Here is a 24,631-nt window from a genome sequence, read left to right as displayed (position 1 = left end):
AGTAGTTGTGGTGCTGTGCTGCTTGTGGGATCTTAGATCCCTGACCAGGGATCAAACCCATGTCCCCTGCATTGGAAGATGGATTCTTAACCACTGGACCACCAGGGAAGTCCCTCCAGTGACTTCTTTAACAATATTATTTTTGCTCTTTACCTTTTTCTTTCTTTTCAGTTTGACATGCCTAACAGTGGTTCAGGGGATTGATTCTGTATTTTCCACCATTAACTCACCATGTGGTTTTGAGAAAGGCATGTGACCTTTTGAAACCAAATACTCTCAATTTCTTCCAATCCTAAAATTTTGTAATTATATATAATATTTATAAGTAGGTTGAAGCACCAGACATCAAATTAGTTCTGTGTCAATTAAGCCTGATGGGAGTTCCTGTAACATCAAATTTATCTCACTGGTGGCATTTCTCAGTTGTATTTACTTATCATTTCTAGTTATTGGTACAGTAATTGGTATACATGTGTGTTTCTTTTGAGGGAAGACATAGTAGACAGTATAATGTGTGTCTGCCTATTCTCTGTAAAGAGACAGTTTTTCTTTCTCTAAAGTGATTGAACATTTGACTAAGTTGGCTCCTTTCTAAGCTTGAGCCCTCTGAGTAACAGATGTAGGGAAGAGGGCGTTATGATATTGAAGCAGTTGCTTAAAGCCAACAATGTCCTTTTTGTGAAAATCTGAAGGTTCTTTAAAGATGGAATACCATGACATCATCACTGTTCATCTAAGGAGCATTCCTCAAGTAATACTGAATATGCTGTGATTATCGTACCCTTCCCCCTTCTTTCTGTTGCTTGACTGATGTTATTGTCAATTATTTGACTATTTTTGCAAATGTGGAGCAGTTACTTAATTCTGCAAATCCTAAGAGCCTGAGATTTTTTTTTTTTCATTTCTGCATGTGTACTTTTTTTTTTTATAAATTTATTTAATTTATTTATTTTAGTTGGGGGCTAATTACTTTACAATATTGTAATAGTTTTTGCCATACATTGACATGAATCAGCCATGGGTTTACATGTGTTCCCCTTCCTGGACCCCCCACCCACCTCCCTCCCCATCCCATCCCTCTGGGTCATCCCATTGCCCTGGCCCTGAGCCCTTGTCTCATGCATCGAACATGGAATGGTGTTCTGTTTCACATATGATAATATACATGTTTCAATGCTATTCTCCCAGAACGTCCCACCCTCACCTTCTCCCTCAGAGTCCATAAAATTGTTCTATGCATCTGTGTCTCTTATTCAAATCCTAAGAGCCTGAGATTTTAAAGTATATTGGGTTTTAATTCTAGTTTCACTCCAGTATTCTTGCCTGGAGAATCCTAGGGACGGCGGAGCCTGGTGGGCTGCTGTCTATAGGGTCGCACAGAGTCGGACACGACTGAAGCGACTTAGCAGCAGCAGCAGCAATTCTAGTTTCATCAGCTTTCTTAGAGATTTGTGTTTTAGGATTGAATAAAATGGTTTCACCCACGGAAACTGTGTATCTTTTATATTCAGCTCTCAATAGCCTAATAAATGATAGGCTTCTCTGGTCTATTTTTATGGAACCAGAAACAAATTAGATCTCATTTTCTGTTTATAGAATTCTTAATGTCTTTTACTATTCTCTTTTAGTAGGAAGGATATGGTGAGTTACAATAATGAAATTTTCCCTGAAGAACAGATTAGATATCTTTAAAATTTAATCTAATAGTCTGTTTTTTTTCTTTTGTAAGGAAGATTATTGCAGTCTCATAGAACTTTTATACATGCTCATATCTTTTAAGCCTGATCTATAGTTTAGCAAGCTGTATTAGTACTGTACTTTGGGTATTTATGTACTTAATATTTATGTTCGGCAGAAATTATGGAGTTTATGGTTAGGGTTGCTGTGAAAGTTCCTCTCTGCTGTTTTCTTTTCCTGTAGTTTTTCACAACAGCTTTTGAAGATGGACAATATTCAAATCAAGTACCTTGGTCAGTTTTACATTGATGACTCTATTTTAACTCTAGCTTAACAGTGTAAAATGTAGTCTTTGCAGAGACTACAGTTGAGTCTCAAACAGCATGGATTTGATCTGCATGGGTCCACTTATATGCAGGTCTTTTTCAGTAAATATGTGTAGGTACTGTCAGTGTATTCTCTCTTCCTCATGATTGTCCTAACAACATTTCTTTTTATCTAACTTACTGTATTGTAAGAATATAGTATATAATGTATATATATATAACACGCAAAGTATGTTTAATTGACTTTGTATTATCAATAAGGCTTCTGTTCAGCAGTAGGCTATCAGTAGCTAAGTTTTTGGGGTTGTTGTTGTTCAGCTGCGTCCAACTCTTTGGGACCCTATAGACTGCAGCACGCTAGGCTCCCCTGTTCTTCACTATCTCCTGGAGTTTGCTCAGATTTATGTCCATTGAGTCAGTGATGCTCTCTAACCATCTCATCTTCTGCCACCTCCTCCTATCACGTTCATTGATAGTGGTGTTCTACAGTGTTCTGTGTATTTTCAGACTACTTTTAAAGTTCTGAAAGGAGTGTTGGAGGCTCTCAGTATAATTATAGGCTTGTCTTCTTTCTCTTTATCAGTTGTATCAGTTTTGCTTCATTTTATTTGAAGTTCCTTTGTTGTTCAGGTGAATACAAATTTAGGATTTGATGATGGAATACCATCATTATGTAATGTCCCTCCTTATCCCTTGTGGCTTACCCAGTTCTGAAGTCTGTTGTCTGATATTAATGTAGCCACTCCAGATTTCTTTTGTTTAATATTTTGTATTTCTTTTAGAGCAGACCTACTGGGAACAGATTCTCCTTTTAAAGATATTATTCTACTTTCTGGGACCTCCAGTGTTTCTTATCAAAAACTGTGGTCATTCAAATTCTTGTTTACTTTTGTTTTTTAGCGTTTTGATTATGATGTGTACAGCCTTGATTTTCTTTGAATTTTTCCTGTTTGGAATTTACTGAGCTCCTTGAATCTCTAAATTTATATCTCTTGTCAAATCTGGGAAGTTTTCTGCCATTACCAAAACAATTTTTTTCTCTACCAATTTATTTTTCCTCTTGTTATATGAATGTCAGTGATGTAAAACTTAGTTTGATATTGTCCTATGAGTCACTAAGGCTACATTCATTTCTTTCAATCATTTTTTTCTTTTCTTATTTCGGTTTAGATAATTTCATTTGCTCTCCTTTCAAGTTTACTGACTCCTCTATTATCTCTGTTCTCTGGTTGAGACCATGCAATGAATTTTTTAAAAAATTTCTGATACTGTATTTTTCAGTTCCAGATTTTCCATGTGGTTCTTTTTTTAAAAAAATAGTTTCTCTGCTAAGAATTTTGTTTTTTCAGTTGTTTCAAGAGTGTTAACCTTTATCTCATTTATTATGATTATAATAGCTGCTTTAATTTCTTTATGTGATAATTCCAACATGAGTCATCTCAAAATAGGCATCTGTTGGCCCTCTTTTCACTTGATAATTTGTCACACTTTCCAGTTATGTATATTATTTATTTGCTTTTACATGAAAAGTAATTTTGGATTTTTTCCTGGACATTTTGAATATTGTCATTTCTGATCCTGGTAATATCCTCTGGAGAGTGTTGATTTGTTTGTTTCAGAGAGCTACCAGTTAGATGACAAGTTCTGTCTCACTTTCTGTGGGAAGTAGTTCTAATATCAGTTCTGTTTTCAAAACCTTTGCTGTGCTCTTTGGATTTGCCCTTCAGTGTACCTGTCAGTGATAAATCTGAGACTTGGGCAGTAGTTTATATCATTGATTAGGTCCTCTTTAGCATAGTTTTTGCTGCACCTCTTTGAGTCTATTTTACACAAACATAAATCATAATGGTGCTGGTTTGTACAGAGAATTAGAGGATCTCTTTTCCAGCTCTCTCCTCTCCATGACTTCCCCCGTGCCCTTCAGTTTCCAGGGCCTTATTCCCAGTTCCAGAAAGACAAGTTTCTGTCAGAGCTTTTAGACCTCTGCATTGTATAGCTCCCCATATCTGGGGTTGCCCTTAAGTGAAGTAGGGAAAGGAGAGAGAGGAGGGGGAAAAAATAATGGGAATTCCCCTCATACTTTTTGGATGACAGAGGCCCTGTTTTCCCAGTTTTTCTGACCAGAGAGATTGGTTTTCTCATTGGGGTTTTCTTTTGCTGGGACAGTGCTGTTCTATGGCTGAGGAGAGAAAAAACACCAAAAAGAAGGCATTCCCTCCTGCCAGTCTCCAGATCACAGGATTCCCTTTTCCTGGTCCTTTGGACAGGGGGAGAATTTCTTAAAGTGTTTTTTGTCAGCACCCTAAACATAGTTTCATAACTTAGATCACACTCTTGGTCAAAACTGGGAGATAAAGGGATAAAGGAAGAAAATGGAATGAGAAGACTCATGGCCATACTTTCAAGTTTTGGCTCCTCTCCACAGTCATTTATATTACCTGTTTTTGGAATGTTTATATATCTCCTTTGGTCATTTATGTTTTGGTGGATTAGTTATTTCTTCAGTGATTTGGATGATGCCACCATATTTAAGGAATAATGACCCTTAATTTTGTGTGCTCTGGATATTTCAGTTTTTGTGTTCAACTCAATTTTTTATATACAGATTTTTTAATGAATTAGTCTTTTGTAAGTTAAAGTGTTAATAACCTTTTAGATGTTCTCTCTAGTTGGAGTGTGTATGCTTCTAGTTTAAAAAAATATATTCTATTGTATTTTTCTCAAATTTAAAGTAAATTTTTTTAATTTTTAGAAGTGGTTGGTATAAAAATTCAGATAATATAGATATCTAGGTTAACAAGTAATGCTGTTCATAGCCTTACTTTATCAAAGAAAATGTTAGCATTTTAATACACATCCTTCTATACCTTGTTCATAAATTTGCTGTGTATACTTATATATTTTAGATTTTAAACCTTTTTATTTTTTAAAATTGTTACTTTAATTGAGGTATTATATACATAAATGCATCCATTTTAATATAGTTTGAATTTGACAGGAGTGATTCTCTACTGAAATAAAAATACAGAACATTCTAGAACCCTAGACAGTTCCTGTGAGCCCTTCTGTGGTCAATTCCTCTTTTCTTCCCAAAGCTGACCCCAAGCAACCATGAATCTGTCACTGTATACTAGTTTTGCCTATTTGAAAATTTATCAGGGAAATCATACAGTTTTTACTGTTTTCTGGCTTTTTTTGGCTTGAGAATAATGCTTTTTTTTTTTTTGGCTGTTCCACCCCACTCCCACCCCCCACCCCACATGTGGGATCTTAGTTCCCTGACCAGGGATCAAACCCACTCCCTGAGGTGGAAGCTTGGATTCCTAACTTCTGGACTGCCAGGGAGTTATGGAGCATAATGTTTTTGATAGTCTTCTGGGTTGCTGCATGGATCAGTAGTTTATTCCTTTTTATTACTGTGTAAAGAATTTCATTGTGTGAATATACCACAGTTTTATTTTATATATATATATATATATATTTGTTGATAGACATTTGTATTATTTGCAGTTTGGGGCTATTATGAATAAAGCTGCTATGTACAAGTCTTTTTGTGTGCCTTTGTTTTTATAACTTCTGAATAAGTGATAACTAGTTAAGGAACTGTTCCATCACATAATAAATGTTTATTTAATTTGATAAGCATCTGTTAAATGGTTTTCTAGAATGGTTGTACCTTTTCAAGTTGCCATCAGCAATGTAATGAGTCCTAGTTCTTCACTTTGTTTTTTTGATCTTTTTGTTTAATTTGGGGGCGGGGGGAAGAGTGTGCAATGCTTATGGGATCTTAGTTCCCTGACTATGGATCAACCCAGGCCCCCAGCAATGAAAGTGTGGAGTCCTAACCACTGGACCAGCAGGGACTTCCCCCAGTTCCTCACTTTGTGCGTTTATCATTTCTTATATTTTATATAAGTGTTTTTGATATGGGTTCCTTAAAGTTGGATTTTTGTGTGAAATGTTAAGGGTACATTTGATTTTTGTAGATTTTTCTCCATAGGTTTTGTACTGTTTTTGCAATACTACTGCCACTGTATAAAAGTGCATATTTCTCTTCCACCACATATCAGTGTGTGGTGGATTTTTGCTGTTCTGATAGGTATAAAATTAAATCTTAGGATAGTTTTAACTTGTATTTCTTATACTTTGAGTGATGTTGAGCATATTTTCATATATTTAATGACTGTTTCTTTCTGTTTTTTTCTTTCTTCTGTGAACTACCCATGTCTCTGCTGAGTTGTTGGGGTAGTGTTTTCTTTGTGTGTGTCTGTGTGTGCGTGCACGCATGCTGTTTTTAGAAACTATATATTAAGAATGGAAGATTGTCAGATTATTGTCTTGTTTTTTGAAATTCTTTACATATTAGCAATACTAACTCTTTGTAAATGTAAGTTTCAAACATTTTTTTCCCCAAGTTTATTTTTTGTCCCTTTTGTTTGAAGTCTTTCCATCGCCCCTCCTCCCAAGTTTAATATTTGCTTTTCTGACCCGTATGTAATTCTGATGTTTAGTTTGAGGAACAGGTGTTTTATTTTTTTTTCCAAATAGCTATTGGTGTCTCTGAACAACACTTACTTTTATCAAATACTTTTTTTCACTCATTGATTTGAGAGGCTTGGTTAAGCCATTTAGCAGTAGTGTTTATATAAGGTGTGTGATAGGGATATAATTTCTGTAATTTTTTCCAAATGGGTTCTTAGTTCTCTCAACAAAATTTGTTTCTTCTTTAATTGTATGCTAAATTCCTAGGTACACATACATGGGTTTGTTTCTGGACTTTTTTAGATAACTGCTTAAAAGCTTTATGAAGTGGAGGAGAGTTGACTAGAATCTAATGACATTAATTAGGAGGCAAGTGAAATAGCTTTGGGAGATTTTTTTTTTAATTGGTGAATTTATTTAGTTAAGTGGCTAACATTTAATGTAGTGCTTACTATGCCTGAGTACTAATCTATGCTTATATTTATTCATTTAACCTTCACAACCACTATATTAGGTAGGCTATTGTTTTCATTCTACAGTTTAGGAAAATAAGGCTACTCAGTTCACAGCTTGTAATTAGTGTTGCCAGGATTCATATTCAGGTAGTGTCATTCCAGAACATAGATTCTGAAGCTTCTCAATTATGACAGCCATTTTTTAAGTTAGGTAATGTGATATAGAGGAACTGATAACCAACAAATTGCCTGGTAATTCTGCTATCTGTAATATCTACTTACTAATGAAGCAGATTTGATAAAGGCTATATTTTAATGTGAGTCATGTTTATAGAGAAAGCAATTAGTTGTCGGTTAAATTCATTATTTTCTCCCATTGCATTTTTCTTTGGAATGTCTGTGTTAAGATTTGATTAAACACTGGCATATGAAAGGAAAAGAAAGACAACTTATTGAGTTAAATTCTTTGTGTATTTTCTTACATTTGAAAATCATTAATAGAGAGGAATCTAATCTTTCTCTTGTTAGAAACTGCCTATGGGTACACCTTAAGTTGGCATGCATACTTTTTTAATAGCCTATGTCTTCTGCCAGTGGGCTCACTACCTCAGAATTAGGTAAGGATTAGATAAACCTTCTAAGATGTAAACATTTATTTAATTTTTAAAATTGTGTGTTTGGTAATGCTTACCCTATGTGTAGTAGGAATCCTTTATTTTTTTAAGCCCCACAGGTGGTCGTGGTGATGAGCCAGATTTAGGAGCTCCTGCACTAGCAGATCACACTTCCTTTTCAGTGAAATTCTAGGCCTGAAGTAATTTTATATATACTATCAGAAAATGATCTTATACAAATTATTCTTAGCAGCTTTTCCTGACTTTTTTCTTCTCTTATTTCTCTTCAATAGCTTATGCCAGCGTGGCTTCATTCATACAGATGAACCAAGGATTGGGATAGCAGTATAAAATTAGAATCAGACAGCTGATTGCCCAGCAGGATGCCATCAACCAACCGTGCGGGCAGCCTGAAGGACCCTGAAATTGCAGAGCTCTTCTTCAAAGAAGATCCAGAAAAGCTCTTCACAGATCTCAGAGAAATTGGCCATGGAAGCTTTGGAGCAGTGTATTTTGTAAGTGTTAAAGGTTTAAGTCACTGACCAGCATTTACTTAAAATTCAGTCATGGAAAAATAAAAAATAATAATATAAAGAGACAGAGGCCATAGTCCATTTTATAGTCACTTGTATTGCCATGTGTATATAATATGAAAGTAGTTTTAGTTATTGATTCTTGGATTATTAAAAAATGGGAACGAATGTATATCCTCCTGAGCACTTCTTTCGCTTGGTTCTGTAAGTTTTGATGTGTTGTATTTTTTATTCGTTCAACTCTCAGTATTTCTAACATGCCTTATGATTTCTTTGATACATTGGTTTAAAAGCGTGCTGTTTAATTTTTACAGTCTTGTGAATTTTCCTTTTTTTCCTTTTTTGTTATTGATTTCTGACTTTATCCTGTTGAGGTCAGAGAAGATACTTTGGGTGATACCTATCTTTTAAAATCAGTTGAGACTTGAGTTTTGGCACAACACGGTCTATCCTGGAAAATATCGCATGTGCACTTGAGAAGAATGTGCATTCTATAGATCTAGTTGGTTTATTATGTTAAGTATTCTATTTCCTTACTTATTTTCTGTCTGGTTGTCTTTGCCTTTATTATGAGTTGTGTATTGAAGTCTTCAGGGCTTCCCATGTGGCTGAGTAGTAAAGAATCTGCCTGCCAACGCAGGAGATGCAGGTTTGATCCCTGAGTTGGGAAGATCTTTTAGAGAAGGAAATGGCAACCCACTCCAGTATGCTTGCCTGAGAAATCCCATGGACAGAGGAGCCTGGTTGGGCTACAATCCATGGGGTAGCAAAAGAGTTGGACATGACTTAATGACTAAACAACAATTGAAGTCTCCAACTGTTATTGTAGAGCTGTCTATACATAATGATCTGTCCATAGGTGTGTGAGTGTTTGCAATTGTTGTATCTTCTTGATGTATTGAACCTTTATTAATACATGATGTCCTTCTTTGTTTTCAATAACATTTTTGAATTTAAAGATTTTTTATTTAGACTTTTGTGGACCCAATTTTTCATTTCTTCTAAGTAATTACCCAAGATTTGTTGAAGGTGTATATTTAGTTTTATGGCCAATTGCCAAACTTTTTCACTAATTAGAAAGTTTACACTCCCATTTGCAGTATATGAGAATTCAGTGTATGTATCCTTGCCAGCCGGAGAAGGCAATGGCACCCCACTCCAGTACTCTTGCCTGGAAAATCCCATGGACGGAGGAGCCTGGTAGGCTACAGTCCATGGGGTCGCTAAGAGTCGGACGACTGAGCGACTTCACTTTCACTTTTCCCTTTCATGCACTGGAGAAGGAAACGGCAACCCACTCCAGTATTCTTGCCTGGAGAATCCCAGGGACGCCGGAGCCTGGTGGGCTGCCGTCTATGGGGTGTCACAGGGTCGGACACGACTGAAGCGACTTAGCAGTAATCCTTGCCAGCATTAGATGTTGATGGTCATTTGGAGTTATTTTGATGGGTGTATAATGGTATTTTAGTTAGGTTTTAATGTGTATTTCCCTAATGATTGATGATGTTGAGCTCTCTTTCATAGGCTTAATGGCCATTCACATGTCTTTGGAAGTATCTGTTAAAATATTTTGTCCATTTTTTGAAAATTGGGTTTTCTTTTTTAATTGAGTTTGCAGGATTTCTTTGTGTATCTGGGTTACTTGATCAGTCAGTATATGTTCTGTGATTATTTTCTTCTAGTGTGTACACTGGAAAATTTAGTTTGTTGGTGTGATGATCTATGTATGCCAACTAGCTAATATCTGTAGGTTATAGTCTTCAGAGCTTTTGAGTCCTTGATTTTACTAGTTTGTTTTTGTCTGTATATTGTGTCAGTAACTGAAAGAGGTGTTTAAAACTCTCCACTGATATCTGTTTTGCCATTTAGCTCCATCTTGTTTTACTTTATACATTTCTAATCTGTTACTAGAAATATACAAATTTAGAAATACTGTATCTTGTTGAATTGTCCCATTACCATTAAGATTTCACTCTTTACCTTTTATAGTATTTCTTGCTTTAAAAATCTACTTTTGATATTATTGATAGGTTTCTTTGGCTAATGCTCACATAGTGTTTCTTTTTCCTTTTCATTATGTGAGAGCATCCTTATGTAGCCTTTGTGAGTCTGATATTTTTGGTCCAAGGACTGTTTTTAATACAGATGCCTGCCACGTCTTTCTTCAGTGTGTGGTGACTTTTATACTCTTGATAGTGAGTGCACGGAATGTTGAGCAGGGCCTCCTGTTTGCTCTGTAATTGTCACAGCCCTGCTGGGGATGAGGTCTGCTCCCCAGTTATTGCAGTGGAAGCCCCCAAATTGGTTTCTGAGCTGTGGTATGAGGTAGGTGGGATTGGGGTGCTTCCGCTGGGAGTGCAGCCACTGTGTATTCCTCCACAGAAGCTGTCCACCAGGAAGTGGGCTCTGTGGTGCTGCCTGTCACCTGCTGTGTGCACTCACAGAGTATGCTGTAGTTGGCACTATCCTTGGCCCCACCTCAGTTGAGGGAATACAGGCCATCACCCTGGATGTCCCTCAGGTTCTGTGCTCACAAAACCAATAGGGCAGATCCACCACAATCAGGCCCCTGACCTGCCATGGGGGCTACAGAATCAGTCCAGACCCAGGCTCTGCCTCTGTGTGCCTGTGCCCTCAAATCCCACAGTTGCCAATACTGGACCACCCCATCCTTGGAAGCACCAGTAATCTACCATAATGCCCCTCAGGCACTGAGCTTACAAAGCCACCAGTAGCAGTGTGAATCCACCAGTGTTGAGCTCATAGAGGCGGGGCCACATCTGCTGTAAGCTCCTAGAAAATGAGGCAGCTGTGGTGGGGCCCTGCCTGCCCCTTAACATGTGTGTTAACTTGTGTTTGGCCCCTCAGTTGTGTCCGACTCTTTGCGACCCTATGGATTGAAGCACGCCAGGCTTCCCTGTCCTTCACTGTCTCCTGGAATTTGCTCAAATTCATGTCCATTGAGTCAGTGATGCCATCCAACCATCTCCTCCTCTGTCACCCCCTTCTCCTCCTGCCCTCAGTTTTTCCAGCATCAGGGTCTTTTCGAACGAGTCAGCTCTTTGCATCAGGTGGCCAAAGTGCTTCAGCATCAACATCAGTCCTTCCAATGAATATTCAGGGTTGATTTCCTTTAGGATGGACTGGTTTGATCTCCTTGCAGTCCAAGGGACTCTCAAAGAGTCTTCTCCAACACCACAGTTCAAAAACATCAATTCTTTGGCTCTCAGCTTTCGTTATGGTTCAACTCTCACATCCATACATGACTACTGGAAAAACCATAGCTTTGAGTAGACAGACCTTTGTGACTTCTGTTGTGGCCCAGATGTGCATTTTTGGGTGGGGAGTGCAGTGAGGTGGCCAGGACCATCTGTGCTGGTCTCTGCCTACCTTGTCTCCCGCAGGCTGGTTGCTGCACTCTCCTCTGAGCCTGTGAAGTTCACTGTCTGTCCCAGCCCATCTCCCAACAAGTGAAGGGGATTCCCAGACTGAGGGAACTTTGTTCTTTCGTAGCTCTCCCCCAGGGGCACAAGTCCTGTCCCGATTCTTTTTTTTTTTTAATTCACCCTACCCTGTTACATGGTGATCATTCTTGCAACTTTGGTTGTATGAGATCTTTTTTGTTTGTTTTGTATGAAGTCTTCTGCCAGTGTTCAGCAGATGTTCTGTGAGAATTCTTCCACATGTAGGTTATTTTTTTTTAACATTTCCTTTTATATTGAAGTATAGCCGATTAATAATGTGATAGTTTTAGCTGCACAGCAGAACAACTCAGCCAGACATATATATGCATCCATTTTCCCCCAGATTCACCTCCCATGTAGGCTTTCTGGAGAAATGTATCATTTTCTTGCAGGGGCAGGGAACATAAAAGATAAGCATTAGATGACCCTGTATCAGAAAGCTAAAAAGAGAAAGAAAATGGGGCCTATCAGAAAGAAAATGGAGCCAGCTTGGAGGGCCAAATCTGAAAGAATTTGAACATCAGTATAAAGATAGTAGTGAATTATACCCATTTAATAAAAAGGGAATTCATAATTTTCATGATAGAGAAGGATGGATAGATAAAAAGGGAGAGCTTTTACTTAAAATAGAATGCCTGACTGACACATGTGAAGGGAATGGTATAGGTGTTTATGGGGGGGAATCAGCATTTTGTTATTATCATAGTGACCTATCATTTTGTTTGGGGCTTCAGTGTTTGCTAAATCTGAGGGAAAATTTTGATGAGCAAAATGTCTACATGGTTTTAAAGTATCTCTCCACAGATTGCTTGTTAGATACAAGGTAGGAAATGGCAACTTTATACACTTTGGAAAACCAGAAACAATGCCTTTAGAGGGGGAGTAAAATTGGTAACACCAGTGAGGAATGGACACTTTGTATACCTCCAGATAAGATACCCTGGGAAGGGCATGTTTTGGCCAGGGGTATATAATCAGAATCTAATCTTGAAAAATGGTCAGACAAGCACAAGTTTAGTTACATTCTCTAAAAATACCACTGTATATTCTTCAAAAATGCCAGTATCATGAAAGACAAAGAAGGGTTGTGAAATTGTTCTAGATTAGAGGAACCTAGTAAGACATGATAAGTAAGCAAGAGATGTGATGCTGAAGGGAAGGAAAAACATGTTTACGAACATTTAATATTTTTGTATTTTGCTTTTTAAAAACACAAGTAAATAAAAGTCATATCTCGTTTTAACTTGGTCATTTGATTTGAATTCTATCATTGCTATGTTTGGATTTTATTAATAGTCATGTTTTAATTTAACATGTATTAATAATATATAATATATAATATATTTATTATTTATATTTATAAAATGAATGTAACTATTTATACTGTTATTTTATGTATTCTTTATTATGTAGTGTTTTATTTTTATTATTTAAAAAAATTTTTTGTTTACTTTTGGCTGCATTAGGTGTTTGTTGTAACCTGTGGGATCTTTTGTTGCACTGTGCGGGCTTCTCTCTAGTTGTGGCATGTGGGCTTAGTTGCCCCATGGCACGTGAGATCTTAGTTACCCAACCAGGGATCAAACTGGTGTCCTGAGTTTTTTCATATTTCCTGGTTTGTCTCTTCTCTGTTCTAGAATCAAATCCAGGATACTACATTGCATTTAGTGTACCCACATTTAACTTAAGCAAAGGCCAATTAAAAGTGTAGCAGTTTATGGCTTCCCTGGTGGTCCAGTGGTTAACAGTCCACCTTGCAATGCAGAGGGACACCAGTTTGATCCCTGGTCCCAGAAGATCCCACGTGCCACCGAGTGACTAAGCCTGTGAGCTGCAGTTACTCAGCCCACATGCAGCAACTACTGTAGCCCGTGTGCCTAGAGCGTGTGCTCCACAACACAGGAGAAGCCATCGCAATAAGAAGCCTGTGCACCACAACTGGAGAGTAGCCTGGGCTTCCCAGGAGGCGCTAGTGGTAGAGAACCTGCCTGCCAGTGCGGGAGACCCAAAGACGGTTCGGTCTCTGGGTAGGAAGATCCCCTGGAGAAGGAAGTGGCAACGCACTCCAGTATTCTTGCTTGGGGAGTCTCATGGACAGAGGAGCCTGGTGGGCTACAGTCCATGGGATCACAAAGAGCTGGGCACAACTGAAGCAATTTAGCACACATGCACACACCTCACACGTACCTCGTAGTATAGAAAAATTAGCTCAAAATGGACCAAAGACCTGAATGTCACAGTTAAAACTATAAAATTCTTAGAAGAAAATACAGGGCTAAATCTGCATGTCCTGAGTTTAGGCAAAGGATTCTTAAACGTGGCACCAGAATCATGAGCAACAAAAGAAAAAAATAAATTGACTGTAATCAAAAATAAAAAGTTTTATGCTTCAAAGTAGTGAAAAGACAGCCTGTAGAATAGGAGCAGAAAAATTGTAAGTCATATATCCATAATCTGATAAGGGACTTGTGTCTAGAATATGTAAAGAACCCTTCTAAATCAATCAAAAGACAATCTAATTTAAAAATGGGCAAAAGTCTGAATTGACATTTCTCCAAGAAAGATTTGTTAATAGCTAAGAAGTGCATGAAAAGATGCTCAGTATCATTAGTCATGAATCTTGAAAGGAGTCAGTCACACAAGACCACATATCACCTGGTTTTGTTTATATGAAATGTCCAGAAAGGGCAAATCTCTAGAGAGACAGAAAAGTAGATCAGTTGTTGCTTGGGGTTGAATGGGTGGAGAAAAATGACAGTAGGGTGTTAGCTAAAGGGTATGGAGTTTCTTTCTTCTTTTGTTAATGGAGAAGATTTTTATTGTATAATACACACAGAATTTACCATTTTAACCATTTCTAAATGAACAATTTGGACTTTCTTTTTGAGGTGATGAAAGTTCTAAAATTGACTTTAGTGTGGTTGCATGTAACTGAATATTCTAAATGCCAAAATTGTATGGTGTGTAAAGTATATCTCCACTGTTACAAAAGAAAGGAATATAGCTGTTTAGAAATGTTGATTAAAATAAAGGGGTTCATAGGTAAGCAAAGAATATTTTGGAAAAATAGATTTATTATATTTTCAAGCCAGAGCTTCTGTGGATAGATCTGATTCACCCATTACAATAAGTGGTGCCAGTTTCCTAACCAATTCACTGGTAATTGAATTGGAATGTGATTAAGTTTCCTAGGGCCCACTTAACAGAGTCTTTTTTTTCAGGCCACTTTTGAGATATAATTTACAGATATGCTATCTTTTTTTAAGTATAAATTACATACCATAAGTTCACCGATTTTATGTGTGCATTTCAGTCATTATAAGTAAATATGAGTTTAGCAGCCGTCACCATAAAATAATTTAAAAGTTTTATCTTTGGGAACTCCTTAAAATCTGAATTGAAAATGAGTTCTTCCAAAAGATGTTTTGAGATGGTTCCGATGCTTTTAGTGAACCCACTTTTAATTATTTTGCAGCTATTCTCATGTACCTTCTTAATATATAGATTATAATTTTTTAACACATAGGAGTTTGGCTTTTTCTTTTCTAGTTAAATAGAAACTGGAACTTCTAGTTCTTTCCTGTTACATTTTGTTACTTTTTCAGACTTGCTTCAGCACTATTAAATAATAATTGTGATAGCAATTTAGCAGTCTTGTCTTAAGCCTGATTAATAGTTGTTTACAATAGAGGTGTTTTATCATGTTAAGAAAGAGCTTCCCTGATAGCTTGGTTGGTAAAGAATCTGCCTGCAATGTGAGAGACCTGGGTTCGATCCCTGAGTTCGGAAGATCCCCTGGAGAAGGAATAGGCTAGCCACTCCAGTATTCTTGGGCTTCCCTTGTGGCTCAGCTGGTAAAGAATCCACCTGCAATGTGGAAGACCTGGGTTTGATCCCTGGGTTGGGAAGATCCCCTGGAGAAGGGAAAGGCTGTCCACTCCAGTATTCTGGCTTAGAGAATTCCATGGACTGTATAGTCCATGGGGTCGCAGAGTCAAGACACTACTGAGTGACTTTCACTTTCATCATGTTAAGAATCTACATTTCTAATTTGTGTTTTCTAAGAGTGTGGCCTTTTTTGCAATTGAATACATTTAGAGTGGGCCCTTTCTGCATTTTCAGCATTTAAGTGCTTATATATTTATTTCCCCCTTGACAAAAATGTGGCAAATTATGAAATTTTTTCTAGTAACAATCTTTTGCATTTCTGTAATTATAGTATATTTTATCCAAATTAAAAATTCTTCTAATGCTCTATAATATTTAAAAATTTTTGGAGTTTTCTTGTCTTATTTGGGCTTCCTTTATAGCTCAGGTGGTAAAGGATCCACCTGCAATGCAGGAGACCCTTGTTCGATTCCAGGGTCGGGAAGATATGCTGGAGAAGGGATAGACTAGCCACTCCAGGATTCTTGGGCTTCCTTTGTGGATTAGCTGGTAGAGAATCTGCCTGCAATGTGGGAGACCTGGGTTCAATCCCTGGGTTGGGACAATCCCCTGGAGAAGGGAAAGGCTACACTCTCCAGTATTCTGGCCTGGAGAATTCCATGGACTTCAGGGATCAAACCCACACCTTCCACAGTGAAAGTACAGAGTCCTAACCACTGGACCGCCAAGGAATTCCCCACTCGAGAGTACTTTAAAGATAATTCACTGATGTTCTTTTCAGTCTGCCACCATTGTTTCTTTTACTCACAGTTTTTTCTTTAGATCAGTTGTAGTAATTTATTCCTTCTTAGAAAATTGTCCATTTCATTGCGATTTCAAAATTGATTAGCATAGGCTTGAATATATATATACTAGTCTCATGTTGTCTCTTTGTTATAGTGCTGTTCAAATTTCTGTTTTTTCCTTAACTAGATCTCTGAAAGTTAAACCCTGCTTTATATTTCTTTCCAAAGTACCAGCTCCTGGATGATTTGATAAGTTTCACTATATGGTTATTGTTTTTTATTTTTAATATTCTTCAAAGGCAGTTTTGATGTCCTTTTTGACAGGTAGCTTATGAATGCTTTTATTCTCAAAGAAATTATTGCCCAGATTGTTAATTTTTACAATAATCCTTTGTTTTTTTTAGGCCCGAGATGTGCGCACCAATGAAGTGGTGGCTATCAAGAAAATGTCTTATAGTGGAAAGCAATCCACTGAGGTAAGTGAAATATTTACATTCTTATTGACATGTTAGAAAAGGACATGCTGTTTTTAATTGAGGATATTTTGAACTTTTTTCTAAAAGTATAACATACCTGAAATTACATGTTAATTTTAAGAGTATATCTCAGTCTATTTCCTTTCACAAATTGAGTGTACCTGTTTTTCTTGTACCTAGAGCCCATTAACAGCACATTACTGGCATCTTAGAAGCTTCCCAACTTGCTTCCCAGTTTTTAATTTTTTTAAACTGTGGTATAATATATTGTTCTACCATCAAAGGATTATCAGTTTCTAAAGGAGTAAACTAGAATAAGATGCAATTAATAGTAAATTATATTGGATGTAATTTTTTTAATGATTTGGAAATTAAGGGCTAATTTAAAAAAACTTTAATCAGAAGACAGTATATATCTAGTCTGAAAAATTTTTTAAATACAGTCATTAATACCATGCTGAGTATACTTTAGTTCATTAATATTATGATTAGTGCTTTTCAGCATATTTATTTAATTGCATGAATTTATTTTGTGGAATATAGTCTATTTTTAAAAACTGGTATCTGTAAGTCTTTAATTTTTCAACATAATTATTTTTAATTGTGGTAAAATATATATAACACATTTACCATTGTAATCATTTTCAAGTGTTCAGTTCACTGGCATTAAGGACATTCATATTGTTTTGTATCCATCACCACCATTCCTCTCCAGAGCTCTTTTTCATCTTAAAGAACTAAAATTCTTTGCCCATTAAACAGCAACTCCCCATTCCCTCCTTCCCTCACTCAGCCCCTGGAAATCACTATTCTACTTTTTGTCTGTATGAATTTGACTAAGTATCTCATGTAAGTGAAATCATGCATTATTTGTCCTTTTGTGACTGGCTTATTTTACTTAACATAATGTCCTCAGAGTTCATCCATGTTGTGGTATGTGTCGAAATTTCCATACTTTTTAAGGCTGAGGGATATTCCTGTGTGTATGTGTAAAATACCACATTTTGTTTATCCATCCATTCATCTGTCAGTGAATGCTTAGGTTTCTGTTGCTGCCTTGTTATTGTGAATAATGCCACTATAAACATAGGTTATGCAAATACTTTTTTTGAGTCCTTATTTTCTGTACTTTTGAAATCATGTATTTGATCAGAGTTGGAATTGCTGGGTCAGTCTTAAATTTTTTAAGATTTTGGTTTTCTACTTGTTTGGAATTTCTTTTATTTTATGATAAATCTTGTTTTTGTGGTGATCATACTGTGAGTACAATAACACGATTATATTACTGTTCCATCATTTTGATACCTAAAAAACTCCATTTCTTACACGGTTACTCTCATTTATTTTCCATTCTGTAGCACAACTTTAGAAATAGCTTTCATGGGTGTACTTGTACTGTGTTGGAATCTGTTTGATTAGTCACACCTAGAACAAAAATTTCATTTAGAAGTCATCTTTTCTCATCTAATACTAATGTCCTTCCTGACATTATTTTACACTGAAAAAATGCTGGGTTTTGTTTTGTTTTAAAAGTGTCAAATATCATTCAAATTTGAAATTTAAAAGCTGTGAAACATTTTCTGAGTTTAGCATTTATATCTTACACATTTTATATAAAACATTGTGAACATATTTTGCTGTATTTTGTTGAGGGCTTATGAAATAACATTGGAATTATGTGGTCTTACATTCTAGTACAAAACATTTTCTAAAGTTTTCTATTATGCTAGTTGCCCTGGCTTTGGAAATATGGCCCAAGTCAATGATCGAGATTGAAAACTAAAACAAGGACAAAAAGTAGACTCCTAGTTCCTATCCCACACCTGCCAAACCTCTGGAGTCTCTGGGTATGGACCTAGTATCCTGTATTCTTAGAGTTCTCTGGTTGCTTCTTAAGAGTCACTATGTTTAGGACATGGCCTAAGTGTCTGTTGTCATAGAGTAGCTTATAACTGAAGGTTTATTTGTATTTCTTGGTATATGTCATTGAGTAATGCTGTTAGTAAAATATGTAGGAAAATGTTTTTATACTGTTTTTTTTTTCTCTGAACTTTCCCATATAGTAATGAATTATTCTCTAACATTTTATTTTAGAAGGTGTGCACTTAGGGGTTTAAAATCTTCGTTTGAATTTAAAAAGCAAACTAAACCTTAATGTTTGGCAGAAAACATAAGCCAAAAACACAATAGATGAACTTTGTGCTATGTAAATTATACACCAAAAAGCTACAATTAAGAAAGGGAAGTTGAGCTTTTGAAGAAAAATCACTAAATATGGTATATAGTTTTCATCAACATATCTGATGTGTGGTTGTAAAATTTTAATAAGACCCGTTGATGATAAGTTTTACAAAACTAAAATTTGTCCTACCCTGAATGGAATAATTTTATAAGTTGTGTAAATTGAGTTATATACTGTGTAAACATAAGTTTCTAATTTATTATTTTGGTATTTAAATATTACAAATAAAGTTGTATGTCCTCAATAACCCTTCTTAGTCTAATAATTTTTTTTTTCTTATACAACTTTCTAAGGAAAAGCAGCTGTTCATAATTTTTTCCTTTATTCGTTTTGTTTTCTCCCTGCAGAAATGGCAGGATATTATTAAGGAAGTCAAGTTTCTACAAAGAATAAAACATCCCAACAGTATAGAATACAAAGGCTGCTATTTACGTGAGCACACAGCATGGGTAGGTATATTCTTTCCCCTTGCTGTAATTTTAGTTGGCTGAAATGTTAGTTCTTATTCAGAGGAAGAGCAGCTTTTCCTAGAATCCTAGGCAAAGATGATAATACAGGTTTTGCAAATTTATTGCAGAGATTTAACTGACCTTTTATGTACTTGGTAAAATGTTCTCAGATATTTTTAGTAGTATCATTCTTCAAATGGTTGATCAAACATTGTGAAAGCAGTCCTGCTCTTTGAGGATGAAATCTAGCATATCTTTGACATAAATGTAATCTATTTAACCACAAAGATCTTGGTGAAGTCCTGTTGAGTCCTGGTGAAATTTGAACTGGTTATGATTCCTTGGCTGAATAATACTAATGTTAGAGAGTTGAGACACTTTGTTATAAGAAGTGGGAATTAATTTTTCCCCACTGTTACCATTCATGTGATAATGGTAGTTATATTGTAGCAGTGTGGGCATAATAACTGTATCTTTTAAGAGAAAGGAAAATTTTCTTTAAATAAGAATGATTCCTTATTTTGAATAATTAGTAAGTCACAGTTAATTTTCATTTTAGTATACTGAACTTAGATTTGTAACCTTGGGTACATTTTCATCCAGTTTAACTTTGGTGGTGGTCATGGTGGTACTCAAATACAAGGCTGTGGTTAAAGAAAAAGCAGTGACTTTAAGGAGATTGCCTCTCTGTCTCTCAAGTTTCTTCATTTGTAAAATAAGCATAGTGATAGGGTCTACCTCATAAGGTAGTTGTGAGGATTTACCTGGCATGTAGAAGATGCTCAAGATGCTCTGTGTTTGCTTTAACTGTAACCTAAGCTTTGTATATATAGTTTCAGAGAACAGTTTTTTGCTTCCTAGCAATTTTCAGTATAGCTGCATACTATATGCTGCTAAGTCGCTTCAGTCGTGTCCGACTCTGTGCGACCCCATAGACGGCAGCCCACCAGGCTCCGCCGTCCCTGGGATTCTCCAGGCAAGAATACTGGAGTGGGTTGCCATGTCCTTCTCCAGTGCATGAAAGGGAAAAGTGAAAGTGAAGTCGCTCAGTCGTGTCCGACTCTTAGCGACCCCATGGACTGTAGCCTACCAGGCTCCTCCGTCCATGGGATTTTCCAGGCAAGAGTACTGGAGTGGGGTGCCATTGCCTTCTCCGACATACTATATACTATAGATTAATAGTAACAGCATATGTATATTCCTTTATAATTTTAGTAGTAGTTATATCTGAAATACACATCTTGTACAAGTAATTGTATGTTGATATTATAAAAGATTAATGTACCATTAACACTACTTATACACTTGACAAATTACTAAATACATAAATATTCATTTTTTAAGGTAGATGGCAACTAGGATTTGTTTTGCTTTAAGCTGTCTTCTTGAATTCTTTGGTAAATTTATTTATTCTCAAATAGAATCTTTTTAATAATATATTTTAATGCTTTCATAACTTTTCTTCCCATGTAGCTTGTAATGGAATATTGTTTAGGATCTGCTTCAGATTTACTAGAAGGTAGGTTTCCTTTAATTATTAAGAAAAAATAATATTAGCACAATAAAATGAGAATTCAATGAGAAATTTCTTAAATAATGTACACATTTTTCAGAAAGAATAAAAATCTTAACTTTTTCTATGTTCTCAGCATAATATGCACTGTTGTCATTAAATATTATATAGTAGCATAAAAAAGGTGATTTTTTTTCTCTCATCATGACTTAAGTTTTTTTTGTATTCTTTGTCATTCACCTTAATCTGTTCTTCTGTTCACAATGAAGGTATGTGAGAATAAAGGGAGAACATTTATTGTTTTTGTTTTTGTAGTCACCAAATAATTGTTTATTTGTTGTCAGGTTAGAAAAATTGGCTGTGAACTATACTTCAGCAGCTAGGTACAGCTGTATACTAGTTGTAAAGTTCAGTAGGTTTATTTTATTATCTTGGGGAGAATATCCCTTCTTGCTCAATCTTAGTTTTTAAAAATTGCCCTATATATTAGGTATGCATATTTATTTTTAAACCAAAATAAAAAGTATTTTCAAATAACTTTTTTTATTTTAAGTTCACAAAAAACCATTACAAGAAGTGGAAATAGCAGCAATTACACATGGTGCTCTCCAGGGATTAGCCTACTTACATTCTCATACCATGATCCATAGGTAAGCACTTTGAAAATTATTATATACTAATAAGCAATGACTTGTTGCATTTACCAACCCTGGAACTTAACTAACCCTGAAATTTTTGTTGGTTATAGCCAAATAAAAGCGTTTCTTCTAAACTCGTTTTTTAGGCTGTCCATGTTAAAAACAACATACTGGTACACTTGATCTCTTTGTTTAAGATAAGTTTTATCTTTGTCTGTACATGTTGCCAGACTTTCTGAAGTACAGGCATACATTTTATTGTGCTTTGCTTTATTTCACTTCACAGATATCTTGTTTTTATAAATTGAAAGTCTGTAGCAATCTTGTGTCAAGCAAGTCTCTCAGTGCCATTTTTCCAACAGCATTTGCTCACTTTATATTTCTGTCACATTTTGATAATTCTCACAGTATTTCAAACTTTTTCATCCTTCTTTTTATGGTGATCTGTGATCAGTGATTATTGTTACCATTATGATTGTTTTGGCATTTTTAGCAGTAAAATATTTTTAAATTAAGTTATGTACATTGTTTTTTAAAGTAAGGCTATCGCACACTTAGTAGCCTACACTGTAGTGTAAACATAACTTTTATATGCACTGAGAGGCCAGAAAATTCATATGACTTGCTTTATTGCATACTCCCATTGTAAGCATAGTCTGGAATCAAACCTTAATATCTCTTAGATACTGCCTGTATGTGCGCTTTATAGATTTGTGATAGAAATTTAATTTTGGAGTCATTTAATTTGGGGAATGGAAAGGGCAATAAGGGTTACATAGTCTTACTACTTTTTTCGTCTTACCAGTGAAGAAACTGATCTCCCAATTTGTGACTAATTTCTCAAAGTTTACAAAGCCAGATAGATTTAGACTAGAACTAAACCTAAATCTTCTGCCTTCCTGGTAACTGATAATGCCAGATTTATTCCATTGATTCCACGCTATGGATAAATAAAAGATACTTTTTATGCTTTTGAGTATTAATCCTTGATGATCCTTAATAATGAATAGTAACTTCAAGCAATTCTATAATACATTTTTAGCATTGATATTAGTTTTGCCTATTTTAGAAGGAAATTAGCATATTTTGATTACATATGTGAATCAGGGAATACAGGTTAAACTTTATAGTAGCATCAGGTCCTAGAGTAAGGTCCGGGAGAAATTTGTATACTAGTAAATAAGTGAATAGAAGATTTGGGATTATAACCTAACTTCTTTGCACTCCACGGCTTGTGGGATCTTAGTTCCCTGACCAAGAGAAGAACCTAGGCTCACAGCAGTGAAAGTGCCAAGTTCTACCCACTGGACCACCAGAGAATTCCCTAAAGTACCCCTTCATTTAAAAAAAGAAATGAATGGAAGGAACATAGATTAATTTATGTTCATTACAGTACTATAGTAAGAACTGTACTATATTAAGTGCTTGAGAACTTAGTTTTTCTGTTTTTGAAAGGATAATTGTGTGTTATGGTGCTCATTGGACTTAACAGTCCCATTTTATAAATATCCATAATTTTCTATAATCATGGATATTACATTATCCACATGTTTGTTTTCGTTTCATATTTAGTTAGAAAAACTATCCTAAGGTTTGGAAATGATTGGGGACATGAAATGCTTTTCTTTTTTTTTTTCTTTTACCTTAAGTAGACTGCTCAGAAATCTTACTGTTGTGAAGGAGTGGTCAGCTATTTAAATTTAATTTTTAAAGCCATTTAAAACCATATTTGTACCAATAAACAGGACCTCAAATATAGTCTTTACACTTTAATCACTTGAATTTCTGTCTTTTATTGCTGTTTTGCCTCCTCTTTTACAAAATTGTTACTAAGTATGAATTTTGTATGTTTTGTTTTCTATTTTGGATCTTAATTCTACCCCAATTGAGAGATTATCCTGGGACTTAATTATCTTGATTTCTCCTTTTCTGTTTTACAAATTTTTATTTTGTTTTTATTGTGGTTTTACACAATCCAGTGAAGGAAAGAGAAATAATTTTTTGTGTTCCTTAAACTCAGAGATATCAAAGCAGGAAATATCCTTCTGACAGAGCCAGGCCAGGTGAAACTTGCTGACTTTGGATCTGCTTCCATGGCATCTCCTGCCAATTCTTTTGTGGGAACGCCATATTGGTAAGAATAATCTTATCTGGATTTGATCATCATAAATGAAATTGTATGTGGTTGTATATGGTTGTGCATTTTTTAAGGTGTCTTTTTCCTGAAAATAAAATGTTATTTTAGACATTTTAAGTTTAAACATTATAGTTTGTTTCAAATACAGATTTGGAGTGCTCCCCTTACATCCCCCAGTTTTTTAAATTTGCCTGTTTCTACATTCTTTTCTATTATTTGCATCATGTTGAGTATGGGGACATTTAATAAAAATTCAGGTGGGGAGAAGCTAGAAATGCTAAGTGGAAATTTTTGTATTTTCTTTAGATTTATGTTTACTGTATATCATTGATCTTCATACTGAGAATACCTGAAGACTGGTAGTGGACTTGGAGTTCTCTGGAGTTTTTTTGTTTTTATTTTTATTATGGAGAATTTTAAAGATACATAACCCTTGGTGAAAGTATAACGAACCCTTACATACCAGTCACTCAGCCCAACAATATTATCAAATGGTCTGTCCTGCCCTGTGCATTCACCTCTCCCTCTCTTCTTCTCTCCCCTCAGTTTGAAAGAAATTCTAGACATCATCGAAGTTTGTTACTCAGTTACAAAGTCATGTCTGACTCTTTGCAACCCCATGGACTGCAGCACGCTGGGCTCCTTTGTCCCCCATTATCTCCTGGAGTTTGCTCACATTCATGTCCATTGACTTGGTGATGCTATCTAACCATCTCATGCTGCTGCTCCCTCTCCTTCAGTCTTTTCCAGCATCAGGATCTAATGAGTTGGATCTTCACATAAGGTGGCCAAAGCATTGGAGCTTCAGCATCAGTCTTTCCAATAAATATTCAGGGTTGATTTCCTTTAGGATTGACTGATTTGATCTCCTTGCAGTCCAAGGGACTCTCTGAAGTCTTTTCCAGCACCACAATCCAAAAGCAACAATTTTTTGCTCAGCCTTCTTTATAGT

The 24,631-nt window shown here is 35.8% G+C and overlaps 1 protein-coding gene and 1 long non-coding RNA gene across 5 annotated transcripts in view; both read left to right on the top strand.

Annotated features, from left to right (window-relative positions):
• TAOK1 (TAO kinase 1) overlaps positions 1–24,631 on the top strand; it is a 91,065-nt gene that overhangs the window by 33,168 nt on the left and 33,266 nt on the right. For 3 of the 4 annotated variants that reach the window (XM_081580236.1, XM_081580234.1, XM_081580235.1), the window contains 6 exons: positions 7,848–8,069; positions 16,629–16,700; positions 19,290–19,391; positions 20,865–20,910; positions 21,458–21,554; positions 23,563–23,676. In XM_081580236.1, coding sequence (XP_081436362.1) covers positions 7,938–8,069; positions 16,629–16,700; positions 19,290–19,391; positions 20,865–20,910; positions 21,458–21,554; positions 23,563–23,676 — 563 coding nt within the window. In that variant the 5' untranslated portion in view covers positions 7,848–7,937. Of the gene's footprint in view, positions 1–7,847; positions 8,070–16,628; positions 16,701–19,289; positions 19,416–20,864; positions 20,911–21,428; positions 21,555–23,562; positions 23,677–24,631 lie in introns of all 4 variants that reach the window. The other variant, XM_081580237.1, reaches the window with a different exon arrangement.
• Positions 13,081–16,612, top strand: LOC145542111 (uncharacterized). Its single transcript, XR_014079597.1, has 2 exons — positions 13,081–13,115; positions 13,328–16,612. It is a non-coding gene; the product is annotated as an uncharacterized LOC145542111 (long non-coding RNA).

This window comes from Giraffa tippelskirchi, chromosome 3, assembly GCF_054371585.1.
Source record: "Giraffa tippelskirchi isolate mGirTip1 chromosome 3, T2T-mGirTip1v1.2.pri, whole genome shotgun sequence".
Taxonomy (NCBI): domain Eukaryota; kingdom Metazoa; phylum Chordata; class Mammalia; order Artiodactyla; family Giraffidae; genus Giraffa; species Giraffa tippelskirchi.
The sequence above is the reverse complement of the archived record's forward strand: the minus strand, read 5'-3'. Positions and strand labels throughout refer to the sequence as shown.